Raw genomic sequence first — 24,108 nt, forward strand, 5'->3', positions numbered from 1 at the left:
CCCATTTCACGCGCAGCACACCAAATTTACAGCTTGACCCGACCCTGTGCGTTCTTCTTCTTCCTCCAGCAGTGAGCGAAACCCAGAACTCTACTCAGCTTAAAGTGTTTCTTAGAGCAACTGGCCTCTTCTTCATATCTGCTCTTCCTTATCCTAATGCAAAGCTCTGATTCATCTTTATACAACAAACGAACTCCAAATTTCACCTTTTCTCCGGAATCATCTGTTTCTCCAAAATCATCATCTATATCATCAATAAAATCTAACTCAGATTCAGCTTTATACAACAAACGAACTCCAAATTCCTTCTCTTCTCCAAAAACATCTAACTTAATGCGTCCATAGTCATTTGGTGTTTTTTCATTTGCATTAGATGCATCCCATAAGCCACCAAGAGGTATCAACAAAAATTCAATAGTATGAGAACTATATTGTTTATGGCTGGATAAGGCAAATTTCTGGGTCATCGACGACATCCCATCATCACATAAGGGGATCAAATGAGCTGTGATGCAATCATTTAAATAGCCAGAGTAACATACAGCAAATCCCAAGAAGTTATCACTTACATACCAATTCTTAGGCAGATTGACTGATATACTTGTGCCCATTCCCTGATGGTGGAACCAACTTGGGATATACTCCGCCAAACTCCTAAACACTCTTAGTGACAAGGAATCTGAAACAGAGATGTCATGCTGCAATGATGAGATATTCTGAAACAACGAATTACAGATCAAATCATTGCTCCAATCTGCATCTATTATGTCTAATTGCTGTGGAAATTCTGGCAGCTGTGTAAGTCTCTTGCAATCTGATAATTCCAACCATCGAAGAGCACCAAGTTCGGATATGCTTTGAGGCAAATGCTCAAAATTATTTCCACAGAGGTGCAACTCTTCCAAAGAGGATAAGACATAATTTTCTAGCGATATGTGTGCACTAAACCACCCTTCACCTAAAGTGGCTCCGCCCATTACAGTAATTCCATTTAACTTCTCCTAAAATTTTGTTTCTTCTCATTTGGGATATTCTTTTTTCTTTGAAGCTTCAGCCACTTGTACTTTTAGTTGTCCATTTTGTAGTCCAGAGCATAAAGGGCAATTTTTTTAATTTTTTTTTTGCCAAAATTCCAAAAAGGACAATAAAAAAAATTAAAGAGCAAAGGGATAAAGGCACATGATCCCCACACCATAACCCAATTTTTTTAACGCGGTTAACAATGTAAAAAGAAAGCCATGCGTATGGCTCTCACACCTAATGGCGGAGCCGGAAATTTTATTAAGGATGTCCAAAAATAATAGTGTGTGGCAGTCAAAATAAAATAAAATAAAATATTGTGCTATTTGGGTTCAAACCCGAAACTCCATCATTCAATTGGACGCCAATTACCACTGCGCCAAAGGCATAACTTTTATCAAGAGTGTCCAACTTTAAATATATATTTTTTAAATGTAGAATTTGACATATAAATACAACGTAATTTTTCAAAGAATTATGCACTTTTGTCGACATGTTGTATTGAAATGTGTACCATAACAAAAGGCTTGGGGTTGTATATATGTGTATATTCTCTACTAAACACACCCCAAATGTATTTAACTCCATTTATTATTGAGGCATTGGCTGGAGTTGGGTGACTTTTTCCCAATTTTTGTTGGAATTCGTCAACTCCATGCACATGTGCCATACCAGGCGTGGCTCCTTCTTATATTTTTGGGGTAAGGTGTAGGGATCCTGCGCCTTAGCCCCTTTGGCCCTTTTCATTTTTTATTATCCTTTTTTGCAAGTTGGGTGACCTTTTCCTAATTTTTGTTGAATTCGTCAACTTCATGCACAATTGTTAGCACTTTAATCCATGTCACAATCAAATATAAATGTGTGGAAGGCGTGAAGAAATTTCCTACTACTATGGGTGAGTAATATTCAATGTAAATGTACTAGTTGACTACTGGGAGGTGAAAATACTCGTAAAACAATTACAATTTTTTTGTATGAACTTTGAAAATAATCACCTTTTAGATACATATGTGTCACACTTGAATATATAATGTATTTGAAACAGATTACACCAAATTTGACGTGCATATACTTGAGATCAGAGGCGTATCTAGAGAGGGTGCCGTGGGTTCACGTGAACCCATACTCCCCTCTCTAAATCATATATAGTAGTGTTATATTTTTAAAAAATATTTAAATATAGATGTGTGAACCCATGTTCAAAGTATCATATAAAAATGCGATGATGATTGGGTGCACTTCTCTAAGTGAGAGATAGAAATTTAAATCTTATATCTATCTTGTTTCTTTGAGTAACACTTTTTCAAGTGGTTATCAGTTACACTTTTGTCGTTTCAACTAATTTTTCTTTTGTTTTTTTCCTTTTTTCTTTCAAAAATTTCAAGTGTATTACATTGAAAATTCCTAAAAAATTTAGCATTGTAAATTTTTTATATAATTAAATCAAATGTGTATATTAAAATTTTAAACTAGTAGTATTATATATTTTGAATCTATAATTTTTAAACTTTAATGATTCATATTACAAACTAAGAGTCAAATCGATCAAATTTATATTAGAGATACATTTTTTCGTGATCGTGCACCCATCTAGCCGAGATCCTGGATACGCCTCTGCTTGATATACATGTATCTGAGTGCCCAGATGATTGTATCTGACGAAGTAAAAATATGGTACGAAAGATAATTTCAAAAACTAAAATAAAAATACGTAATTAGACTCTAAGCTAGTGGGATTTGTATTGTTTGGTCGTAATAGTAATATGATTCAATTTTTCTTTGTGCAGATGAATAGTGGGTCCATAACCATAAATGATCTATCGAGAAGCAATAGAAATTCAAATTATTAGAAAAATAATATGTATGGCTAAAACTTGTCAGAATAATTAATGCGAGACATAAAGAAATTTCCTATTAATATTATTAGTTGACTGGAATTAATGTTTATTTCTTCTTTCCTCTATATAACTAATTTGTTCATCAATTGATCTCATCCGATCCATACACTTTACTTTTTCTTTTCAAACACTTAATTGAATCTATGGCATCTTCTTCTTCTGCGAGTAATTCACAGAACTGTCCTCGATGTAAATATTTTTTTAGTTATATTAAGAGTGTAAAAAATTAAATATACATTTATAATAACAGAATAATATTTAATTTAGATATACCACATAATTTTCTAGTGATGTGTGTGCACCAAACTACCCTTCACCTAAAGTGGCTCCACCCATTACAATAATTTCATTTAGCTTCTCCTAAAATTTTGTTTCTTCTCATTTGAGATACTCTTTTTCTTTGAAGCTTCATCCGCTTGTACTTTTAGCTGTCCATTTTGTAGTCCAAAGCCTAAAGGACAAGTTTTTTTTTTTTTTTGCCAAAATTCCAAAAGGACAACAAAAAAATTAAAGAGCAAAAGGGTAAAGGTACATGATCCCCACACCTAAAATTTTTAACGCGGTTAACATGTAAAAAGGAAGGCACGTGTGAGGCCAGGCCTTGTAAGGTGCGTGGCTCTCACACCTTCCTCCTAAGTGGAGCCCTCCCCTCACAACCCCCCCCCCCCCCATACTCCCTTTATTTCTTTTTAATTGTCACGTTGTGTTTTTCAAGAGTTAATTTGACTAATTTTAACAATTAAATTAAATTATATTAATTTGATATTTGAATTAACTAATTTTAAAAATTAAATTAAATTAATTTGATATTTGAAAATAAAAATTTAGATATTCAAAACACTATAAAAAAGAATATTGTATCGAAACTTTTTTGTTGGAATTCGTCAAATTCATGCACTTGTCAGCACTTTAATCCATGTCACAATCAAATATAAATGTGTGGAAGGCGTGAAGAAATTTCCTACTACTTACAATGGACGACTAATATTCAATGTAAATGTACTAGTTGACTACTGGCAGGTGAAGATACTCATAAAACAATTACTAGTTACTTATACAAACTTTTGACAAGGAGGAGAACAATCACCTTTTAAATTGATAAAAGGTTAAAGCATGGCGATACGATCCTAGAAGAACTCTTGAAAGCTTTCAAATACTCTCAAGTTGCCCTCGTTATTTTCCCTTAAATAAAAGAAAAGATATACGTTCTTTTCTAATCGGACTGAAAAATAAAAAAATAAAACAATCAAATTGAAATAAAATGAGTATTTTCTATTTCCATCTGGAGGTGACAAATTTTTTTACAAAACAACCAGATTCTTGGCTTGTGAAATAGATTCGAAAAGAAGTTGGCTATACATTAATCCAATCTTCTTGAACCTACAGATATTTATATAACTCTTGTTTTAATAAAAGTAATGTGACACCTCTCTTGGAACCAATGTAGCTCAAATGATCGAGCAACTATTTATAAGAGTGTATATCATTTGTTTTTTTATCCGTTATTCTTTTTGGAACCGACTAAAATAGAAAGTGAATCGTATAAATTGGAACAAAGAAAATAGTTAATTACAATTTTTTCCAAATCAAAAGCAGGGATATGGTCCAATTTTTCTTACCGTAAGTCCATAACCATAAATAAAAAGAATTATTAGTTAATTACAATTATTAAATGGGAGATCGAATAATAATAATGATTATGATAGAGTCATAATTATTTCTTCATTCTTAATTAAATATTTTGGGCTTATGCCTTGATTATTGACTAGTCCTTGTTAGGAAGTGTTTTACCCTCGATGTAAAACCTCTCGACACAAATGTGAATTAAGTCTGGCATCTATGCGGACACATAATACTAAGTAGAACTAACTCACAATAATTTGATTCAACGGAGATATTTTTCAAGATATAGCCTTTCTTTGTAGCTTCATGCACTTATATTTTGAGATGTCCACTGTGTTCATATTGCTGTGGAACCCATAGCAATAATTCAATTGGAGTAGATCCCGTCTTTCAAATTTTTTACCGATAAAACATGAAGATTAAACTTCACTGCATTGAATACAAACAACCAGTCAAAAGCAATAAATGTAGGAAATTTCTTGGAAACTCTAATGTATATCCACACAATGGACTACTAAAAATATAAGTACAAGCACATACAAGTGCAAAGAAAAAAGAAGGTCAATTTCTTAGTCATTGAGATTACTGCACCTTTCGATTCATCAATAACGCCGGAGAAATCCATCTCTGTCCTCGTCGTCTTCCTCCGCACACAGGTTGTTAGTTTTTCAGTTACTGTAATTGCTCTGAATTTTTTTTAGTTTTATCTCATTCTATCGTTATTGTTAATCGTTACTCCCTCCATCCTAATCTATAACTTTCTTTTTCTTTTCAGACAATTAATTGAATCTATGGCATCTTCTTCTTCTTCGAGTAATTCACAAAACTGTCCTCGACGGAAGTACGATGTCTTTCTAAGTTTCAGAGGTGATACCCGGAATAATTTTATGAGTCACTTGTACAATGGTTTGACAATTAGGGGAATATTCACCTTTCTAGATGATGTAAGGCTAGAGGATGGCGATTCCATCTCAGAAGAACTCGTGAAAGCTATAAAAGAGTCTCAAGTTGCAGTAATCGTTTTCTCAAAGAATTATGCTACATCAAGTTGGTGCTTGAATGAACTAGTGAAGATTATGGAATGCAAGGAGAAAGAAAATGGACACATGACAGTTATACCGATCTTCTATTATGTGGATCCATCAGATGTTCGATACCAAAGGGAGAGCTTTGCAGAAGCATTTACCAAACACGAATCGAGGTATAAGGATGATGAGGGGATGCAGAAGGTGAAACGATGGAGAACTGCCCTAACTGTTGCCGCAGATCTAAAAGGACATGATATTCATGACGGGTGAGTTTGAAACAAATAATTGCTTTTGATGAAAAAAAAAATAACAATATGTTTCTATATGTTATCCTGAACTATATTGTTTCCTATTTAATATTCTCTTGAACATTAAAATTTGAAATTACTTTCTAATACTTGACTTCCTCACATTGTCAACAATCAATCTCTAATTTATGTAGGATTAATCAAGGAAGGGAAATTAAAAAGATCGTCAACGACATCTCTTCCAAACTTTACAAGAGTGCTTGTTCTTTATCTGATTTGCAAGATGTTGTGGGAATACATGCTCATTTAGAGAATCTAAAACCCCTACTTCAAATGGAAATCAATAATGTTTGGATTGTAGGAATCTGGGGAATAGGCGAAATCGGTAAAACAACAATAGCAAATGCCATCTTTGATACTCTATCCAATCAATTTGAAGCAGCTTGTTTTCTTGCGAATGTTAAAGAAAATGCAAAAAAGAATCAACTGCATTCTTTACAAAATACCCTTCTCTCTGTACTGTTAAGAAAAAAAGATGATTACGTCAGTAATGAGTATGATGGGAAGCGCATGATTAAGAGCAGACTTTCTTCTATGAAGGTGTTGATTGTGCTTGATGACATAGATCATGGTGATCATTTGGAGTATTTAGCAGGTGATGTTGGCTGGTTTGGTAATGGAAGCAGAGTTATTGTAACAACTAGAAATAGAAAATTGATAGAGGATAGTGATGCAATATATGAAGTGCATACACTACCTGATCATGAACCTATGCAATTGTTCAATCAACATGCTTTCAAAAAAGAAGTTCCAGATGAGTGTTTTAAGAAGTTCTCATTGGAGGTAGTAAATCAGGCTAAAGGCCTTCCTTTAGTCATCAAGGTGTGGGGTTCTATGTTGCATAAGAAAGGCATAGATAAGTGGGAAAAAATTGTAGACCAAATAAAGAAAAAGTCTAATTCAAAAATTGTTGAAAAACTCAAAATAAGTTATGATGGGTTGGAGCCCGAAGAGCAAAAGATATTTCTAGATATCGCATGTTTCTTCCGTGGGCATGAAAGAAAACAAGTCATGAAAATTGTTGAAAGCTGTGATTTTGGAGCTGAATACATATTGGATGTCCTAATTGACAAATCCCTTGTGTTCAAATCTGAATATGATGATATTGAAATGCATGACTTGATTGAAGATATGGGCAAATACATAGTGAAAATGCAAAAAGATTCCAGAGAACCTAGCAGAATATGGAATGTTGAAGATTTCGAAGATGTGATGATGGGCAATATGGTAAGTAAGCTAAACAATGCAATAGTATTCATATATATACTCTGTTCCTCTAGCTTCATATACTGATGCACAAGTCATTTAAGTTGTTTCAAATCCACACTACCTAGTTAATAAGTTATGAATTACTCTAATAGCCACTTAATATATTTAATCTTATATCATTCTTTGGATTAACTTGAAATTTATATAATATTTAATTTGTTGTACTAATTTAATCAATAACTTTTTAAAAGCTAATATCACCTATTTATTTACCCTAAGAAATTTTTTATTAGTAAAAATTCAAAAATGAAAAAAATAAAATTTAGGAGGGCCAAAACTTAATTACCTTACTAATTCACTTGATCATTATTAATTTATTTTCATTTATAAGATTACAGTTATTGACACTATTTCAGATACCATTTTGTTTTATGAGAGCATGGAAAACTTTTTAACTTGAGTCTAATAAACTTCTCCAAAAATATATCATTAAAAAATAAAATTAACTACGCAAAGCATTTCTCTTAACTAATATTTGTACCTAAAATTTTATTTGATGGTGCTGGCTCTTCAAGTACAATAATAAATAATATAAAACATGACAAAAATTAGCATTCGGGGGTAGAGTAAGAAAACAATGATATTGATAAGTGGATTGTACATGACATGTTGATTCATAATCTTTTTATAGGGGACCATGACAGTGGAAGCAATCTGGATTAATTATTTTGAAAAACTAAGCTTAAGCAAAGAGGCAATGAAAAATATGCAAAGCCTTAGGATATTATGCATACAAATTTATTCGTGGACTTCCCAAAGTGATTCAGAAGATGGTTCTATTGAGTACCTGCCCAACAACTTGTGTTGGTTTGTGTGGCATAATTATTCCCAGAAGGCTTGTTCATGTTGATCTCCAATTCAATTCATTGCATTATTTATGGAATGAAACAAAGGTACTATTCTATTTCAGATACTTCCTATTTTTAATTGTCCTAGAATTATAATTGTTCTCATATTAACCTCTGTGAATTGCATTTCCAACCTCTGCATCTAAAGAAGACACAATAAATATATGTTGGCACAATTGAGTTCTGTGAAAATACTATATAAGGTATGAGTTATATCAAATCACATCGTAATGAGTATCACAAACTTTTCAACAAAAAAATATATAATTTGAAATATGTGAACAGTCAATCTATTTAAATAACTTCTTTATCGTATGTAAAATGATTAGTCATTCCATGAACCTGCAAAATTTGGACAACAAAACTTGGTTTGGTAATTAAAGTATTTTATGTTATTAGGTCCAAAATGTGATATATAACAAGTAACCATACCAAAATGATTATACAAAGATGATTAAATGGCTCCGATTTCACTGCAAAAGAAAATTTCAACATACCTTACTTTGTAGTTATCAACTATTATTTCATTCAATGACCGTTGAGAATTAGGAACATTCTTAATGTTCATTTATACAAGAATTTAGCTTAAATTCATCATTAATACTAATTGGTAACCGAAGGAATCAAAAAGTTTGACAATTAATAGAATTTAATTAAATCATATATATCCTCTATTAAATATTAAGGTTTACGTTATCTATCATTTGGCAAGTCATCACCAGAGGAATTAAGATTCTTTTAAGATTATGAATGTATGTTATGTGAAGCTTTTTATCATTAAATATATATGATAAGTAGTCTTTAATATAATATCATTAGATAAGACATCCTCTTTTAATACTATCATTTTTATTTATACTAATATTGCCTAGTTCTAATATTTGTAACATTTTTTAAAAAAATAGAATAACTATATGTATATATATATATATATATATATATATAGAGAGAGAGAGAGAGAGAGAGAGAGAGAGAGAGAAAGAGAGAGAAAGAGAGAGAGAGAGAGAGACTTATAACACATAAGCACAACCAAAAATCTTAAGAATAAATAAAGAAAATTGAAATGCTAATTCTGAATTTGGAAGGAAAAAAAAACATGAGATATATTTATACTAATATGTATAGTGACTTTTAAAATTCTTTTTTGGGAAAATTTTCAAAACAACAATATTTTAGCCTTGAGTGGGACTCCTTAACAATAGTTTACCTATTTATTAAAAATAGCAATATTTTAGTTTGTTAAATGATTAGTTATGTATTTATTTTATTTTGATTAATTTAAAAGAATACAAATACTTAATAACAGTAAAGAGAAAATCATGGAACATAAAGTTTTAAAAAAGTAGAAAACGATTTTAAAACTATTTCAGTTACTTTTTTAAAAGCTAGGATGTTGCCATTTTTTATGTCAAGCGTTTTTTTTTCTCTTCCCTTCTTCATAATTCCAAAAAAATAATTTTGTTGTAATAGTTTTGTCTTCCGAATTAAACAATTGATAATATTCATAGTTTCTTCTAATCGAATTCGGCATATTCTTTAAACGGATGTTTTCAAAATTCATGAAAATAATTACGTCAGTTCTATTGGATTCAACAAATTTCATCAGTTCCATTGGATTGAATAAATTTCAAAATCAGGTTATTCTTTGCAGTACTTGTGGGTTTAAGGGGCACAATAGGCAGTCGTGTAAGAATGGACCGCGTATTATTTAGTTAATGATGCTTCAATTTTATATCTTATTAGAGTGGAATGTTTCCCAATTTTTAATGCCCTCTGTTTTATATAATTGTATTCCCTTCTAATGCCCTTTGTTTTATATAGTTGTATTCCCTTCTAATGCCCTCTGTTTTATATATTAGAGTGGAATGTTTCCCAATTTCTAATTTCCTAAAATTCTTTGAATATGATTTCACTCGAAATGTATTCATTTCCATGTTATGTATATATTTTATTTTTTTGTATTTATGCGTAATTAATTGAAATTGTAATTGAAAAAATTGTATCAGTCATAAAAAAATACAAATTAGTAGTAAAACTAATAAAATAATACTGAAAATACGTTTTTTGGTGAAATACATTTTTTGTGAATACATAACAAATATATTGAGTTGTATTCAAACTAAATTGTATTTATATTTCAATATCAAGTGTTATTTTATTATTATTGTTTTACTTTAAAATTGTACTTACTATTTCTCTTGATAAGTTATATTACAAAAATTCATGATGTATTTCAATATCAGTTAGTATTCCAAAACATCAAGATGTATTTCAATATCATTTTGTATTCCCTTCTTATAATGTATTCATCACAATTTTATATATTGTGTATTCATCAAACTTATCTTGCTAATACTACTATGATTAAAACTGACAGAGAGTATACACATGAATACCAAAAAATGTATTCTTACTAATAAATACAAAACATTAAAATTATGAATAAAAAAGTTCAAGAGTTTTTACAGTAATAAAAACTCAGCTTTATAAATTTAGAAAAGCAACCATATATCATCTGGCCAAATGTCTTTTACCTTACTATAACACGGTTGCCACATTGACTATAAAACTTGTACAATATGCACATGAATATAAGACCAAAATTTCAAAACATTAAAATTATCAAGAAAAAAAAAGTTAAAGAGTTTTTACATTAATAAAATCAGAACTTGATAACTTTAGAAGGGTTCCATAGCAATACAAAAACTAATGTATATTAACTAAGAATATTGAAAACACACCAAAAATATAATAATGACTAATCTACAAAATCTGAAAAATTAAAAGAAAATCACAAAAAAAATTGAAAATCACAAATATTTGATGAATAACTAAATAAAATCACATAAAAATTGAAAAATTCGATTGGAAATTTGTAATATATAGAATCGGTGATTTAAACATCAAATCAGAATAAATCAAAATGGATAATGGAAATTACCTTGCTAATCGAGAAATCTGCTTGAATTACTAAATATATTTCATTTAACAATAAAGAAGATTTCTTGATGAACAACAATTTAGCACCTTTAAAAAAGATAAACATGAAAGGTGGGGAAGAAACGTGAATAGTGGGGAAGAAATGTGAATGGTGATGAAAAAAGGTTAATGTGTATTAGTTAATTTTTTTTTTCTTTAAACCGTTATTGGTATACAATTTGGTCCAATAAATGACTCTTTCCCTAAATAAAATTAATTTTATTTACTAAAATCTGAATACATATTATTTTATAAAAATATTGTCATTCTGTCATCTTAAATAAAATATTTTAAAGTGTTGTTATTATGACTAATTATATTAGTTATTATGACTTAATTGCTAATTTTCCCTTTTTTTTTTAGCATTGTTAACTATGAAAAGTTTGAATAGTTATGATAGTACGTTTTGGGCTTCTCCTCATTAGTTAGTACGTTTTGGGCTTCTCCTCATTAGTTAGTACGTTTTGGGCTTCTCCTCATTAGTTAGTAATAGAATAGTTGAAAGATTGGAGTAATAATAATGACTTTTAGATTATTATAACTTATAAGTAATGAAAAAATAGGTTATTAATTAAAAATAAATAAGATTCTTCATATATATATTAAATCAGCAATTAATTAAGATTATTCTAGTAATTCAATTTTTAACTTTGTTGCTTATCCAATATTATTAGTTCCTTTTGCTTGTCATTCTTCTATGCCTTTTTTTGTTTTTTCAATCTAAGAGATAGTACTGTTTTGCATAAAAAAAACTATTAAATTCAGCACATACATAGTCAATACTTAGACCATATCATAAGAAAACCACTTCATAAGTAACCTCCAAGTATACTTATGGATAAGACCCCATAATCCATCCATGCTAAGTATCCCCTTTGGTCATCATAATCATACTTACCATCTCATGATCTCATCCTTAGCTTAATTCTCGTAAACAAGGAAACCTTCACCTTTAGTCAACATATCAAGGATGGCAACTATAGCAACAATCCAAGCTAAGCATACAACATATAAGAGAACACTTAATAAGTAGTTTCAAGTCATACTTGTGTGATGCATGGATAAGACCCATAATCCTACCCATACTAAGTACCACTTTAGGCTATCATACTTAAATGATTACTATTCATCATTTCTAGACTACCAAGGAATAACACCCTATTAGGCTAGACCAAGCTACCAAAGGAATAGCACCATATTTATAGATTTTGTATATTTTTTTAAAAAAATACTTTTGATTGCAATATAAATTGGAAAACATGTACTCCCTCCGTCCCATTTTATATGTCATTCCTTTTTATAAATAGCTGGACCACAATACTTGTCATTTTATAAAATTTATGCATAAATTACCATATTTTGCCTATTATACCCTTGATAGAATAGTTAATTAATCTTGTCATTTATTAATAAAGTGTCACGCCCCGAGCCTACACCCTGGGCGGGACCGGCACCCGAAGACCATTGCTGACCCCAAGCGAACCCTTGGCCTGACTTTCTTAACTCAGCGGAAACCTGACTCAAAGAATAACTTCATGCAATGCAAAGTTACAAAACAACTTAACTGATAAAGTTTGGCCAAAAAGGCAACTCGAGTCTCAAATTAGAATATTTACATATATACATAGATAAGAGACTCAAACTAACTGACTGACTGTCTATGAAACCTCTATAATACTGAGATGGATGTTGGGACAGACCCCGCAACATCCTAATAAAACAATACTAAGAGAACAAAATATCCGAGTCCTCCGGAAAGCAAGGAGGCTCACCACTGACTTTGGAATGCTCAACTGGATCAACGACGTGCATGATGCTGATCCGGGGTACCTGTATCTGCATCATAATAAGATGCAGGCCAACTGGCATCAGTACATGGAATGTACGAGTATGCGAGCTGGAAAACTAAGCAACATAAGCTAGAAGGAAATCTAGAAGAAATTGAAAAGCTTACCTGGCTCAACTCAACTCAACCTGACTGACTTATTTCAATATAAGACAAATTTTAAAACAACTGCGATATAAAGAAAGACTGCTTAAAACATGCTATAAACTCTGTGTGTATACAAAGATACAATAAGCTTGAGATGTATATAGAAATACAATGAACTGAAGTATATAAAAATACAATAATTTCTGTGTATGAAAATACAATAACTATTGTGGGAGTTTCTCTAACCGACAACCATCACATAAGAGCTATAGTGATGATACAGCGATCGACCTCACGCTGCCAGAGCATCTTATACCCGGCCAAAGGTACAAGACCTGAACTGCCTAATGGATCCACTAGTCTAATCTGAAAAGGATTCATCTAAAAAGTATGATCCTTTTCTACCCATGGTGGCTAACATGGTTCCATGGGGGTTGTGGGTTCTTTGAACGCTCCCCAAATTGGGTGCTCGATACTACTCCGAAAAATGTACTGGCTCTTATGTTTTTAAAACATATTTCTTCCTGCTGATTGAGATAATTACTCAAAAACTAGCCCGAAGGCTCTTTGGAAATCTCAGTTTCCAACCTTGTTTAAATGTAAAAACATTTCTTTAAAACTTCTTTGGGAATACATAGTTCCCTAATAACTTTGAGAAATGAACTCAACTTTATGTTCTTGACTTAACTTGAACTCTATACTCTTTGCTTGACTTGCAACTTGAGCCTTAAAATGAAGTTAAAACGTTCAATAAAGACTCTTGAACAACTTTGAAGACTCACTTGGACTTACTTCTTAACTTGCTTGACTTGACTATAACTTTACTTGACTTTGATCCAAACTCGCCTCGAATTGAATTATGGATTCAAGGTATATGATCACATGTTTATAGATGAGTTCGAGAGATTTAGATGTACGTTAGAGTGGTGGAAACAACTAGGAAACATAGGTACAATACCTAGGAACATGCATGAGAAAGTGTAAAAAGAATGGGGGAACTTGGCGTCCTTGGCGCTTTGCAAGGCGCGGAGCGCCAGGCCTTGAAGCTCAGAAGGCACCTGCTGGTGCTCTGAGAGGCGCGCCGCCCAAGGGCTGGACTTCAGTGTCCCCTTTGGGGCGCGCTAGCAGGCGCGACGCGCCAGCCCCTTGCCCAGAAAACTTGACTTTTCTCCCTTGTTTTGCCAACTCTAAATCACCCTTACTTCAGTGGATTCAACCCCAAACACTAAGGATCATAAAATCCCTCAACATACATGAGATTCAACTCAAACACACAACCAAATCATGTCCTACAACCAACAATAACTTCAACAACACAATCAACAACATCAACAACACAACCCAACAACTTCATCAACATATCTAATCTTTTCTCAATAATAATGAGTTTGGTGTGTGGGGGAAAGGATCAACCCACACTAAGAACTCACATACCTCGATAGGGATCACCCCCGACGATATCCACGACGATCTTTGACGGAAACTTGTTGATCTCCTCTTTCTTCTCTTCTTCTTCTCCTTCTTCTCCTCTTCCCTCACAAGCCCTAGCTCTCACTCTTTAAAATGGGACCAAATGATCCAAAAATCAGCCAAAAAACACAATATAACCTCAAAAGAAATAGCTAGGGAAAAGACCAAAATGCCCTTAAAATTTCCGGACGGATTCCCTGCCAACTGCCCAACTTTCAATGGCCATAACTCGCTCATACGAACTCGGAATCGATCAAACTCGGTGGAGTTGGAAAGATCATTCCACAAGCTTTACAAACATAACTGGAACTACTCCTAACTCATCCTGAGCTAGGAGTTATGACTGCTCAACGTTAGCCAAAACTCACTGATTTCCACACTTAACCAATTTTCCAGATTTTGAAATTCTTTCCAAAAATAAAAATTTCCAATTCTAAGCCTCTTCAATTATTTCACATTGCCGGATGTTACATTATCTCCCCCTTGGGAACATTCGTCCTCGAATGAGAATACTCTTACAAGGCTAAGGGTGTAACATCAACTCAAACACCCAACATGCAACTATGCAAACACAACAACAACAACATGCTCATTAAAATTAAAAAAGGACTAAGAAGGAAATTAATACCTTAATCTGCATTTCCTCCGGATTCAAAGAGATGCGGATATCTCTTCTTCATGTCTTCTTCGGCTTCCCAAGTAGCTTTCTCAACAAACTGGTTCCTCCAAAGGACCTTGACTGATGCTACATCTTTCGTTCTCAACCTACGAACTTGGCGGTCTAGAATTCGAACAGGAACCTCCTCATAAGATAAGTTATCCTTGATCCTAATACTTTCAGTCGGTAGGATCAATGAAGGATCGCCTATGCACTTCTTCAACATAGAGATATGAAATACTGGATGAACCGCTTCTAGTTCCTGTGGTAACTCCAACTCATAAGCAACATTGCCAATTCTCTTGGCTATGCGGTAAGGTCCAATATACCGGGGACTAAGTTTCCCCTTCTTACCAAATCTCATCACCCCCTTCATGGGTGAAACTTTCAAGTATACCCAATCATCTACTTCAAACTCTAACGCCCTTCTCCTAACATCAGTATAGGATTTTTGGCGACTTTGTGCCGTTTTCAACCTCTCTTGAATCACTTTCACCTTCTCCATAGCTTGGTGAACTAAATCTGGTCCTATCAACCCTGCTTCACCAACTTCAAACCATCCTATAGGAGATCTACATCTTCTCCTATAAAGAGCTTTATATGGAGCCATCTGGATGCTAGAGTGATAACTGTTGTTGTAGGCAAATTCAATGAGAGGTAGGTGATCATCCCAATTACCTTTGAAATCGATCACACAAGCCCTCAACATATCTTCTAAAGTCTGAATAGTACGCTCGGCTTGCCCATCAGTCTGAGGATGAAAGGCAGTACTTAAGTTTACCTTTGAACCCAAGCCTTTCTGAAACGATTTCCAGAACTGTGCGGTAAACTGTGCACCTCTATCTGAAATAATGGAGATTGGGACTCCATGAAGTCTCACTATCTCTTGAACATACAACTTGGCATAATCTTCTGCTGTATTGGTAGTCTTTACCGGTAGAAAATGAGCTAACTTTGTCATTCTGTCGACAATCACCCAAATAGAATCATGTTGTCTGCGAGACCTTGGCAACCCTGTGATGAAATCCATATTGATCATCTCCCACTTCTATTTCGGAAGTTCTATACTTTGAGCTAACCCAACGGGCCTTTTGGTGTTCAACTTTCACTTGCTGGCAATTTGGATACTTAGCGACAAACTCCGCAATGCCCTTCTTCATGCCATTCCACCAATACACTTCTCTCAAGTCATGATACATCTTCGTGGAACCCGGATGAATGGAATATCTGGAGCTATGAGCTTCCTCTATAATCCTTTCTTGGAGTCTATCTACTATATAGGTACACACAATCTGCCTTGAAATCTCAAAACACCATCTCCCCCTTGTTCAAAAGCTAATACTCTTTGCTTTTGAACATTTGCCTTCAACTTAAGCAAAATAGGATCTTGATCTTGTTTCTCTTTCACTTCTGACACTAGTGATGACTCGGCCCTATTCGCCACCGCTACTCCTCATTCTGCGAAATCTGTAAATCTGACTCCCAGGCATTCCAGTCTGTGAACATTTTTTGCTAACTCTTTCCTTCCTTCTTCAATATGTGCGGTGCTACCCATAAACAACCTGCTCAAAGAATCAGCAACAACATTAGCCTTACCTGGGTGGTAAAGAATACTCAGGTCATAATCCTTGAGTAACTCTAACCACCTCCTCTGTCTGAGATTAAGCTCTTTCTGAGTAAGCACATATTGAAGGCTCTTGTGATCCGTGAATATGTCGGCATGCACACCATACAAGTAGTGATGCCATATCTTCAAAGCGAACACCACAGCCGCTAACTCTAAGGCATGGGTCGGGTAGTTCTTCTCATGAATCTTCAACTGTCTGGAGGCATAAGCTATAACCTTGCCATTCTGCATTAAGACACAACCCAAACCAACTCTAGATGCATCACAATACACCACAAAACCTTGAATACCTTTTGGTAACGTTAAAACTGGAGTTGTAATCAATTTCTTTTTCAATTCCTGAAAGCTTTTCTCACAAGCTTCAGACCATTGAAACTTCACTGCCTTTTGAGTCAACTTGGTCAGATGAGATGCAATAGACGAGAACCCCTCAACAAACCTTCTATAATAGCCAGCTAATCCCAAGAAACTCCTAATTTCAGTTGGAGATGTGGGTCTAGGCCAATTCTGTACTGCCTCAATTTTTCGAGTATCAACTTTAATTCCATCACCGGACACAATGTGGCGTAGGAATGCCACAGACTTGAGCCAAAACTCACACTTAGAGAACTTGGCATACAACTCCTTGTCTTTCAAAGTCTGAAGAACTATTCTGCGATAACTAGCATGATCTTCTTCATTCCTTGAATAGACTAGTATGTCATCAATGAAGATAATAACAAACGTATCTAAATAAGGTTTGAAGACTCTATTCATCAAGTCCATGAAAGCTGCCGGTGCATTAGTCAAACCAAAGGACATGACCAAAAACTCATAATGACCGTATCTAGTCCTGAATGCTATCTTTGGAATATCACATTCCCTTACTCTTAACTGATGATAGCCTGATCTGAGGTCAATCTTCGAAAAACAAGTGGCACCCTGAAGCTGATCGAAAAGATCATCAATCCTCGAAAGAGGGTAATTATTCTTGATGGTAACCTTATTCAACTGACGGTAGTCTATACATATTCTAAGGGAACCATCTTTCTTTCTTACAAACAAGACCGGAGCACCCCAAGGTGAGACACTCGGTTGAATGAAACCCTTATCTAGGAGATCTTTCAACTACTCTTTCAACTCTTTCAACTCTGCTGGTGCCATTCTATAAGGCGGAATAGAGATAGGACGAGTATCTGGAATGAGATCTATGCCGAAATCTATTTCTCTCTCAGGAGGAATTTCGGGTAGATCATCAGGAAAAACTTCTGGAAACTCTCTTACTATAGGAACTGACTGGAAAAGAGGTATCTCAACACTAGAGTCATTAACTCGGACTAAGTGATAGACACAACCCTTCGAAACTAACTTTCTTGCCTTAAGGTACGAAATAAAACGACCCTTAGGCACTGCTGAACTGCTACTCCACTCTATGACTGGCTCACTCGGAAACTAAAACTTGACTGCTCGAGTTCTACAATATATCGATGCATAACAAGCTTGAAGCCAATCCATACCTAGAATGACATCAAAATCTACCATGTCTAACTCAACCAAATCAGCCATGGTGCTATTGTGATTGATAGAAACAGGACAATCACGATAAACTCTTTTTGCTAGAATAGACTCCCCAACAGGTGTAGAAACAGAAAAGGGTTCACAAAGTCTTTCAGAAAGAACCTCAAACTTATTTGCAACATAAGGAGTTACAAAAGATAAACTTACTCCTGGGTCTAGCAAAGCATACACATCAAAAGCAAAGACTTTGATCATACCAGTGACAACATTCGGAGAATTTTCTTGCTCATGGCGACTGGTGATTGCATAAAGGTGATTTGCTTCTCCGCCTGTACTAAAAATAGCTTCTCTAGGTGCTGTCCTGTCTAGTGGAATGACTGAAGAAGACTGTGCTTTATTGCCCCCATAACCCTGCCTATTCATTGGACACTCTCGCATGAAATGTCCATTCTGACCACACCTGAAACAAGCAATGGAGCCCTCTCGACAAATACCTGAGTGGTTTCTTCCACACTTGGTGCAAGCAGGAGGCTTACTACTTCCTTGCGCCACACTACCCGAAGATTGCGCTGGTTTAGCCTTAAAGTCCTTCGAATTCTGGACATTAAATTCACCTCTGTATCTGGGTGCAGGTGCTCTAGCAGATTATGGAGCAGGTCCCTTTTGCTTTTGTTGTAAGGACGGACGATTCACATTACCTTTCTGCTGCCCGAACTCATTACCGGTCTTGGCTCTCTTACTTCTGAACTCTTTCCTGTCCCTCAGCTTTTCTTCCTCAACCTGCTGTACATAGATCATTAATCTGGATATGTCCATGTCCCCGATAAGCATTGCAGCTCTACCTTCCTTACTTGACAACCGAGACAGCCCAGCAACAAACAAACTCATTCTATTCCTCATGTCCGCAACCATCTTCGGAGCATAGCGGGATAGTTGTGGGAACTTCAGGTTGTACTCATGAACACTCAAGGACTCCTGCTTAAGTGCGAGGAACTCACGTACCTTGGCCTCTCTCAATTCTCGAGGAAAGAAATGCCCTAAGAAAGCTTTCTCAAAACAGGCCCAACTCGTAGGTGGTGCATTCTCAACTCTGCCCCATTTCCATTGTTCGAACCATGTTCTAGCAACATCCTTCAATTGATACGCAGCTAGTTCAACCCGCTCAGTGTCTGCCACATGCATCACATCAAAAATCTTCTTCAACTCCTCAATGAAGTTCTCTGGATTCTCAGTAGTGCTTGAACCCATGAAACTCGGAGGATTCATCCCCAAGAACTCACAAATCCTAGAAGTGTTAGCTCCTTCCTGTCGAGCTCCCATTTGCTGACCAATCTGATTAGTTACAGCTTGACTCAAAATTATAACTACCTCTCTGAACTCGGCATTAGAAACTTCCCTTTGATCTTGCACTCTCGGTGCATAGGGTAACTCTTGATCATCAACATAACGTCTAGGAAGACGCCCTCTACCAACTCTTCGTGGAGGCATGACTATCTGAAACACGCGCAAGCACGGATTAAAAAGAAACTCTTTAGAGATCAAGTCTAATGCACGAGATGAGTGTGAAAGAGGTGAGAAATTTTTCCTAAATGTTGTAGCCTCCCAATTATAGATGTGGCGCGCTTCACACCGATAACTAGGACTCTACAGACACGGCTTCATAACTCCCTAGGACTCTTGAACTCTGTGCTCTGATACCAAGTTTGTCACGTCCTGAGCTTACACCCTGGGCGGGACCGGCACCCGGAGACCATTGTTGGCCCCAAGCGAACCCTTGGCCTGACTTTCTTAACTCAGCAGAAACCTGACTCAACAGAATAACTTCATGCAATGCAAAGTTACAAAACAACTTAACTGATAAAGTTTGGCCAAAAAGGCAACTCGAGTCTCAAATTAGAATATTTACATATATACATAGATAAGAGACTCAAACTAACTGACTGACTGTCTATGAAACCTCTATAATACTGAGATGGATGTTGGGACAGACCCCGCAACATCCTAATAAAACAATACTAAGAGAACAAAATATCCGAGTCCTCCGGAAAGCAAGGAGGCTCACCACTGACTTTGGAATGCTCAACTGGATCAACGACGTGCATGATGCTGATCCGGGGTACCTGTATCTGCATCATAATAAGATGCAGGCCAACTGGCATCAGTACATGGAATGTACGAGTATGCGAGCTGGAAAACTAAGCAACATAAGCTAGAAGGAAATCTAGAAGAAATTGAAAAGCTTACCTGGCTCAACTCAACTCAACCTGACTGACTTATTTCAATATAAGACAAATTTTAAAACAACTGCGATATAAAGAAAGACTGCTTAAAACATGCTATAAACTCTGTGTGTATACAAAGATACAATAAGCTTGAGATGTATATAGAAATACAATGAACTGATGTATATAAAAATACAATAATTTCTGTGTATGAAAATACAATAACTGCTGTGGGAGTTTCTCTAACCGACAACCATCACATAAGAGCTATAGTGATGATACAGCGATCGACCTCACGCTGCCAGAGCATCTTATACCTGGCCAAAGGTATAAGACCTGAACTGCCTAATGGATGCACTAATCTATCTGAAAAATGATTCATCTAAAAAGTATGATCATTTTCTACCCATGGTAGCTAACATGGTTCTGTGGGGGTTGTGGGTTCTTTGAACGCTCCCCAAATTGGGTGCTCGATACTACTCCAAAAAATGTACTGGCTCTTATGTTTTTAAAACATATTTCTTCCTGCTGATTGAGATAATTACTCAAAAACTAGCCCGAAGGCTCTTTGGAAATCTCAGTTTCCAACCTTGTTTAAATGTAAAAACATTTCTTTAAAACTTCTTTGGGAATACATAGTTCCCTAATAACTTTGAGAAATGAACTCAACTTTATGTTCTTGACTTAACTTGAACTCTATACTCTTTGCTTGACTTGCAACTTGAGCCTTAAAATGAAGTTAAAACGTTCAATAAAGACTCTTGAACAACTTTGAAGACTCAATTGGACTTACTTCTTAACTTGCTTGACTTGACTCTAACTTCACTTGACTTTGATCCAAACTCGCCTCGAATTGAATTATGGATTCAAGGTATATGATCACATGTTTATAGATGAGTTCGGGAGATTTAAATGTACGTTAGAGTGGTGGAAACAACTAGGAAACATAGGTACAATACCTAGAAACATGCATGAGAAAGTGTAAAAAGAATGGGGGAACTTGGCGTCCTTGGCGCTCTGCAAGGCGCGGAGCGCCAAGCCTTGAAGCTCAGAAGGCACCTGCTGGCGCTTTGAGAGGCGCGCCGCCCAAGGGCTGGACTTTAGAGTCCCCTTTGGGGCGCGCTGGCAGGTGCGACGCTCCAGCCCCTTGCCCAGAAAACTTGACTTTTCTCCCTTGTTTTGCCAACTCTAAATCACCCTTACTTCAATGGATTCAACTCCAAACACTAAGGATCATAAAATCCCTCAACATACATGAGATTCAACTCAAACACACAACCAAATCATGTCCCACAACCAACAATAACTTCAACAACACAATCAACAACATCAACAACACAACCCAACAACTTCAACAACATATCCAATCTTTTCTCAATAATAATGAGTTTGGTGTGTGGGGGAAAGGATCAACCCACACTAAGAACTCACATACCTCGATAGGGATCACTCTCGACGATATCCATGACGATCTTTGACGGAAACTTATTGATCTCCTCTTTCTTCTCTTCTTCTTTTCCTTCTTCTCCTCTTCCCTCACAAGCCCTAGCTCAAACTCTTTAAAATGGGACCAAATGATCCAAAAATCAGCCTAACAGAACAATATAACCTCAAAAGAAATAGCTAGGGTAAAGACCAAAATGCCCTTAAAATTTCCGGACGGATTCCCTGCCAACTGCCCAACTTTCAATGGCTATAACTCGCTCATACGAACTCGGAATCGATCAAACTCAGTGGAGTTGGAAAGATCATTCGACAAGATTTGCAAACATAACTGGAACTACTCCTAAATCATCCTGAGCTAGGAGTTATGACTGCTCAAAGTTAGACAAACTCACTGATTTCCACACTTAACCAATTTTCCAGATTTTGAAATTCTTTCCAAAAATAAAAATTTCCAATTCTAAGCCTCTTCAATTATTTCACATTGCCGTATGTTACATAAAGTTGACTTAAGAAAACATTAAATAAGGGTAGAAGGGTAAATTTACATTATTTCTTAATGCAAGTGCAAAGTAAAAAATGTGACATATAAAATGGGACGGAGGGAGTATAAGATAAGAAATCAAAATAGATACTATAGGAATAATAAGAATATGTATTTCTAATGAGTTTAATCAATCATACCTCACAATAATCCCTGCAAATGAGTTTAATCATTCATACCTCACAATAATCCCTGTAATTAATTGAGAAACTTTCAATCTGTACACCAACATTCAATAGTATATATATAAATAAAACTTGAAATGCATAACAATAATTATATCAAACAAACTTATTCTTCTTATTTGTGTACTTTGTTCATTAAAGTAATTTTACTAGTTTCCATATAAAGTAAAATCAAACAATTTCTCATTTCACACGTTGAGTTATAATATAAACATGTTGTTTACTATCATTCTCTCTGTGTTTAGAATAGCTGCAGCAATTTCTGTCTCTACGAAGGATAGATCTAAGTTACTCCTTCTGCCTGAAGAGAACACCAGATTTCAAGGGGATGCCAAATTTGGAGTATTTAAATCTAAAGGAATGTAGGGGTCTTGAAGAAGTTCATCTTTCCCTCAAGTATTGCAAAAAACTCATGAAGTTAAATTTGTCTTTTTGTATAGAACTTGAGAGGTTTTCATATGTTAATGTGGAATCTCTAGAATCTTTGAATCTACAATACTGCTCTAGTTTAGAGAAATTTCCAGAAATCCTTGGAAGGATGAAGCAGGGAACTGCCAGAAAGATTATGACGTCACGCTCTGGGATAAGGGAACTGCCATTATATTTCTTGGATCACCAACCTCATCTTATAGAGCTACATTTGGATGGCATAACAAACCTTGTATCTCTTCCAAGCAGCATTTGTAAGTCGAAAGGTTTGGTGAAGCTACATGTGTCGAATTGGTCAAAACTTGAAAGCTTGCCAGAAAAGATAGGTGATTTAGAAAACTTGGAGGAGCTTGATGCCAAAGGTACTCTAATCTCACGTCCTCCGTCTTCCATCGTCCGGTTGAACAAGCTTAAAAGTTTGAGTTTTGGACAACCTAGATCAGAAGATAGAGTGTACTTTGTGTTCCCTCTGGTGAATAAAGGGTTACTCTCATAGGAATATCTGGATCTCAGTTACTGCAATTTAAAAGATAGAGGACTTCCGGAAGACATTGGATCCTTATCCTCTTTGAAAGAGTTGCGTCTTTGTGGAAATAATTTTGAGCATTTGCCTCAAAGCATATCCGAACTTGGTGCTCTTTGATGGTTGGAATTATCAGATTGCAAGAGACTTACACAGTTGCCAGAAGACATTGGATCTTTATCCTCTTTGGAAGAGTTGCATCTCAGTGGAAATAATTTTGAGCATTTTCCTCAAAGCATATCCGAACTCGGTGCTCTTCAATTGTTGTACTTAACAAATTGTAAGAGGCTTACACAGCTGCCAGAAGACATTGGATCCTTATCCTCTTTGGAAAAGTTGCATCTTAGTGGAAATAATTTTAAGCATTTGCCTCAAAGCATATCCGAACTTGGTGCTCTTCGATTGTTGGAATTATCAGATTGCAAGAGACTTATACAGCTGCCAGAAGACATTGGATCCTTATCCTCTTTGGAAGAGTTGCATCTCAGTGGAAATAATTTTGAGCATTTGCCTCAAAGCATATCCGAACTTGGTGCTCTTCAATTGTTGTACTTAACAAATTGCAAAAGGCTTACACAGCTGCCAGAAGACATTGGATCCTTAT

General features: G+C 35.2%; 2 protein-coding genes across 2 annotated transcripts in view; one reads left to right on the top strand and one right to left on the bottom strand.

The window, feature by feature from the left end:
• Nucleotides 1-24,108, bottom strand: part of LOC125843865 (TMV resistance protein N-like) — a 367,653-nt gene that overhangs the window by 185,167 nt on the left and 158,378 nt on the right. The window lies entirely within an intron of this gene.
• On the top strand, nt 4,990-7,996 carry LOC125843873 (TMV resistance protein N-like). Its single transcript, XM_049523096.1, has 4 exons — nt 4,990-5,197; nt 5,317-5,835; nt 6,012-7,104; nt 7,778-7,996. The coding sequence occupies exons 2-4, from the start codon at nt 5,333-5,335 to the stop codon at nt 7,994-7,996; spliced, it is 1,815 nt and encodes a 604-aa protein (XP_049379053.1). The 5' UTR covers nt 4,990-5,197; nt 5,317-5,332.

Source organism: Solanum stenotomum, chromosome 11 (genome assembly GCF_019186545.1).
Source record: "Solanum stenotomum isolate F172 chromosome 11, ASM1918654v1, whole genome shotgun sequence".
Taxonomy (NCBI): Eukaryota; Viridiplantae; Streptophyta; class Magnoliopsida; order Solanales; family Solanaceae; genus Solanum; species Solanum stenotomum.

What these genes read in the sequence shown, in the direction of transcription:
- LOC125843873 (XM_049523096.1), top strand. Translation starts at nt 5,333, where the DNA reads ATGGCATCTTCTTCTTCTTCGAGTAATTCACAAAACTGTCCTCGACGG. An exon ending in GGACATGATATTCATGACGG is followed by an intron (nt 5,836 to 6,011) that starts GTGAGTTTGAAA and finishes TAATTTATGTAG; the next exon opens with GATTAATCAAGGAAGGGAAA. An exon ending in ATGTGATGATGGGCAATATG is followed by an intron (nt 7,105 to 7,777) that starts GTAAGTAAGCTA and finishes ATCTTTTTATAG; the next exon opens with GGGACCATGACAGTGGAAGC.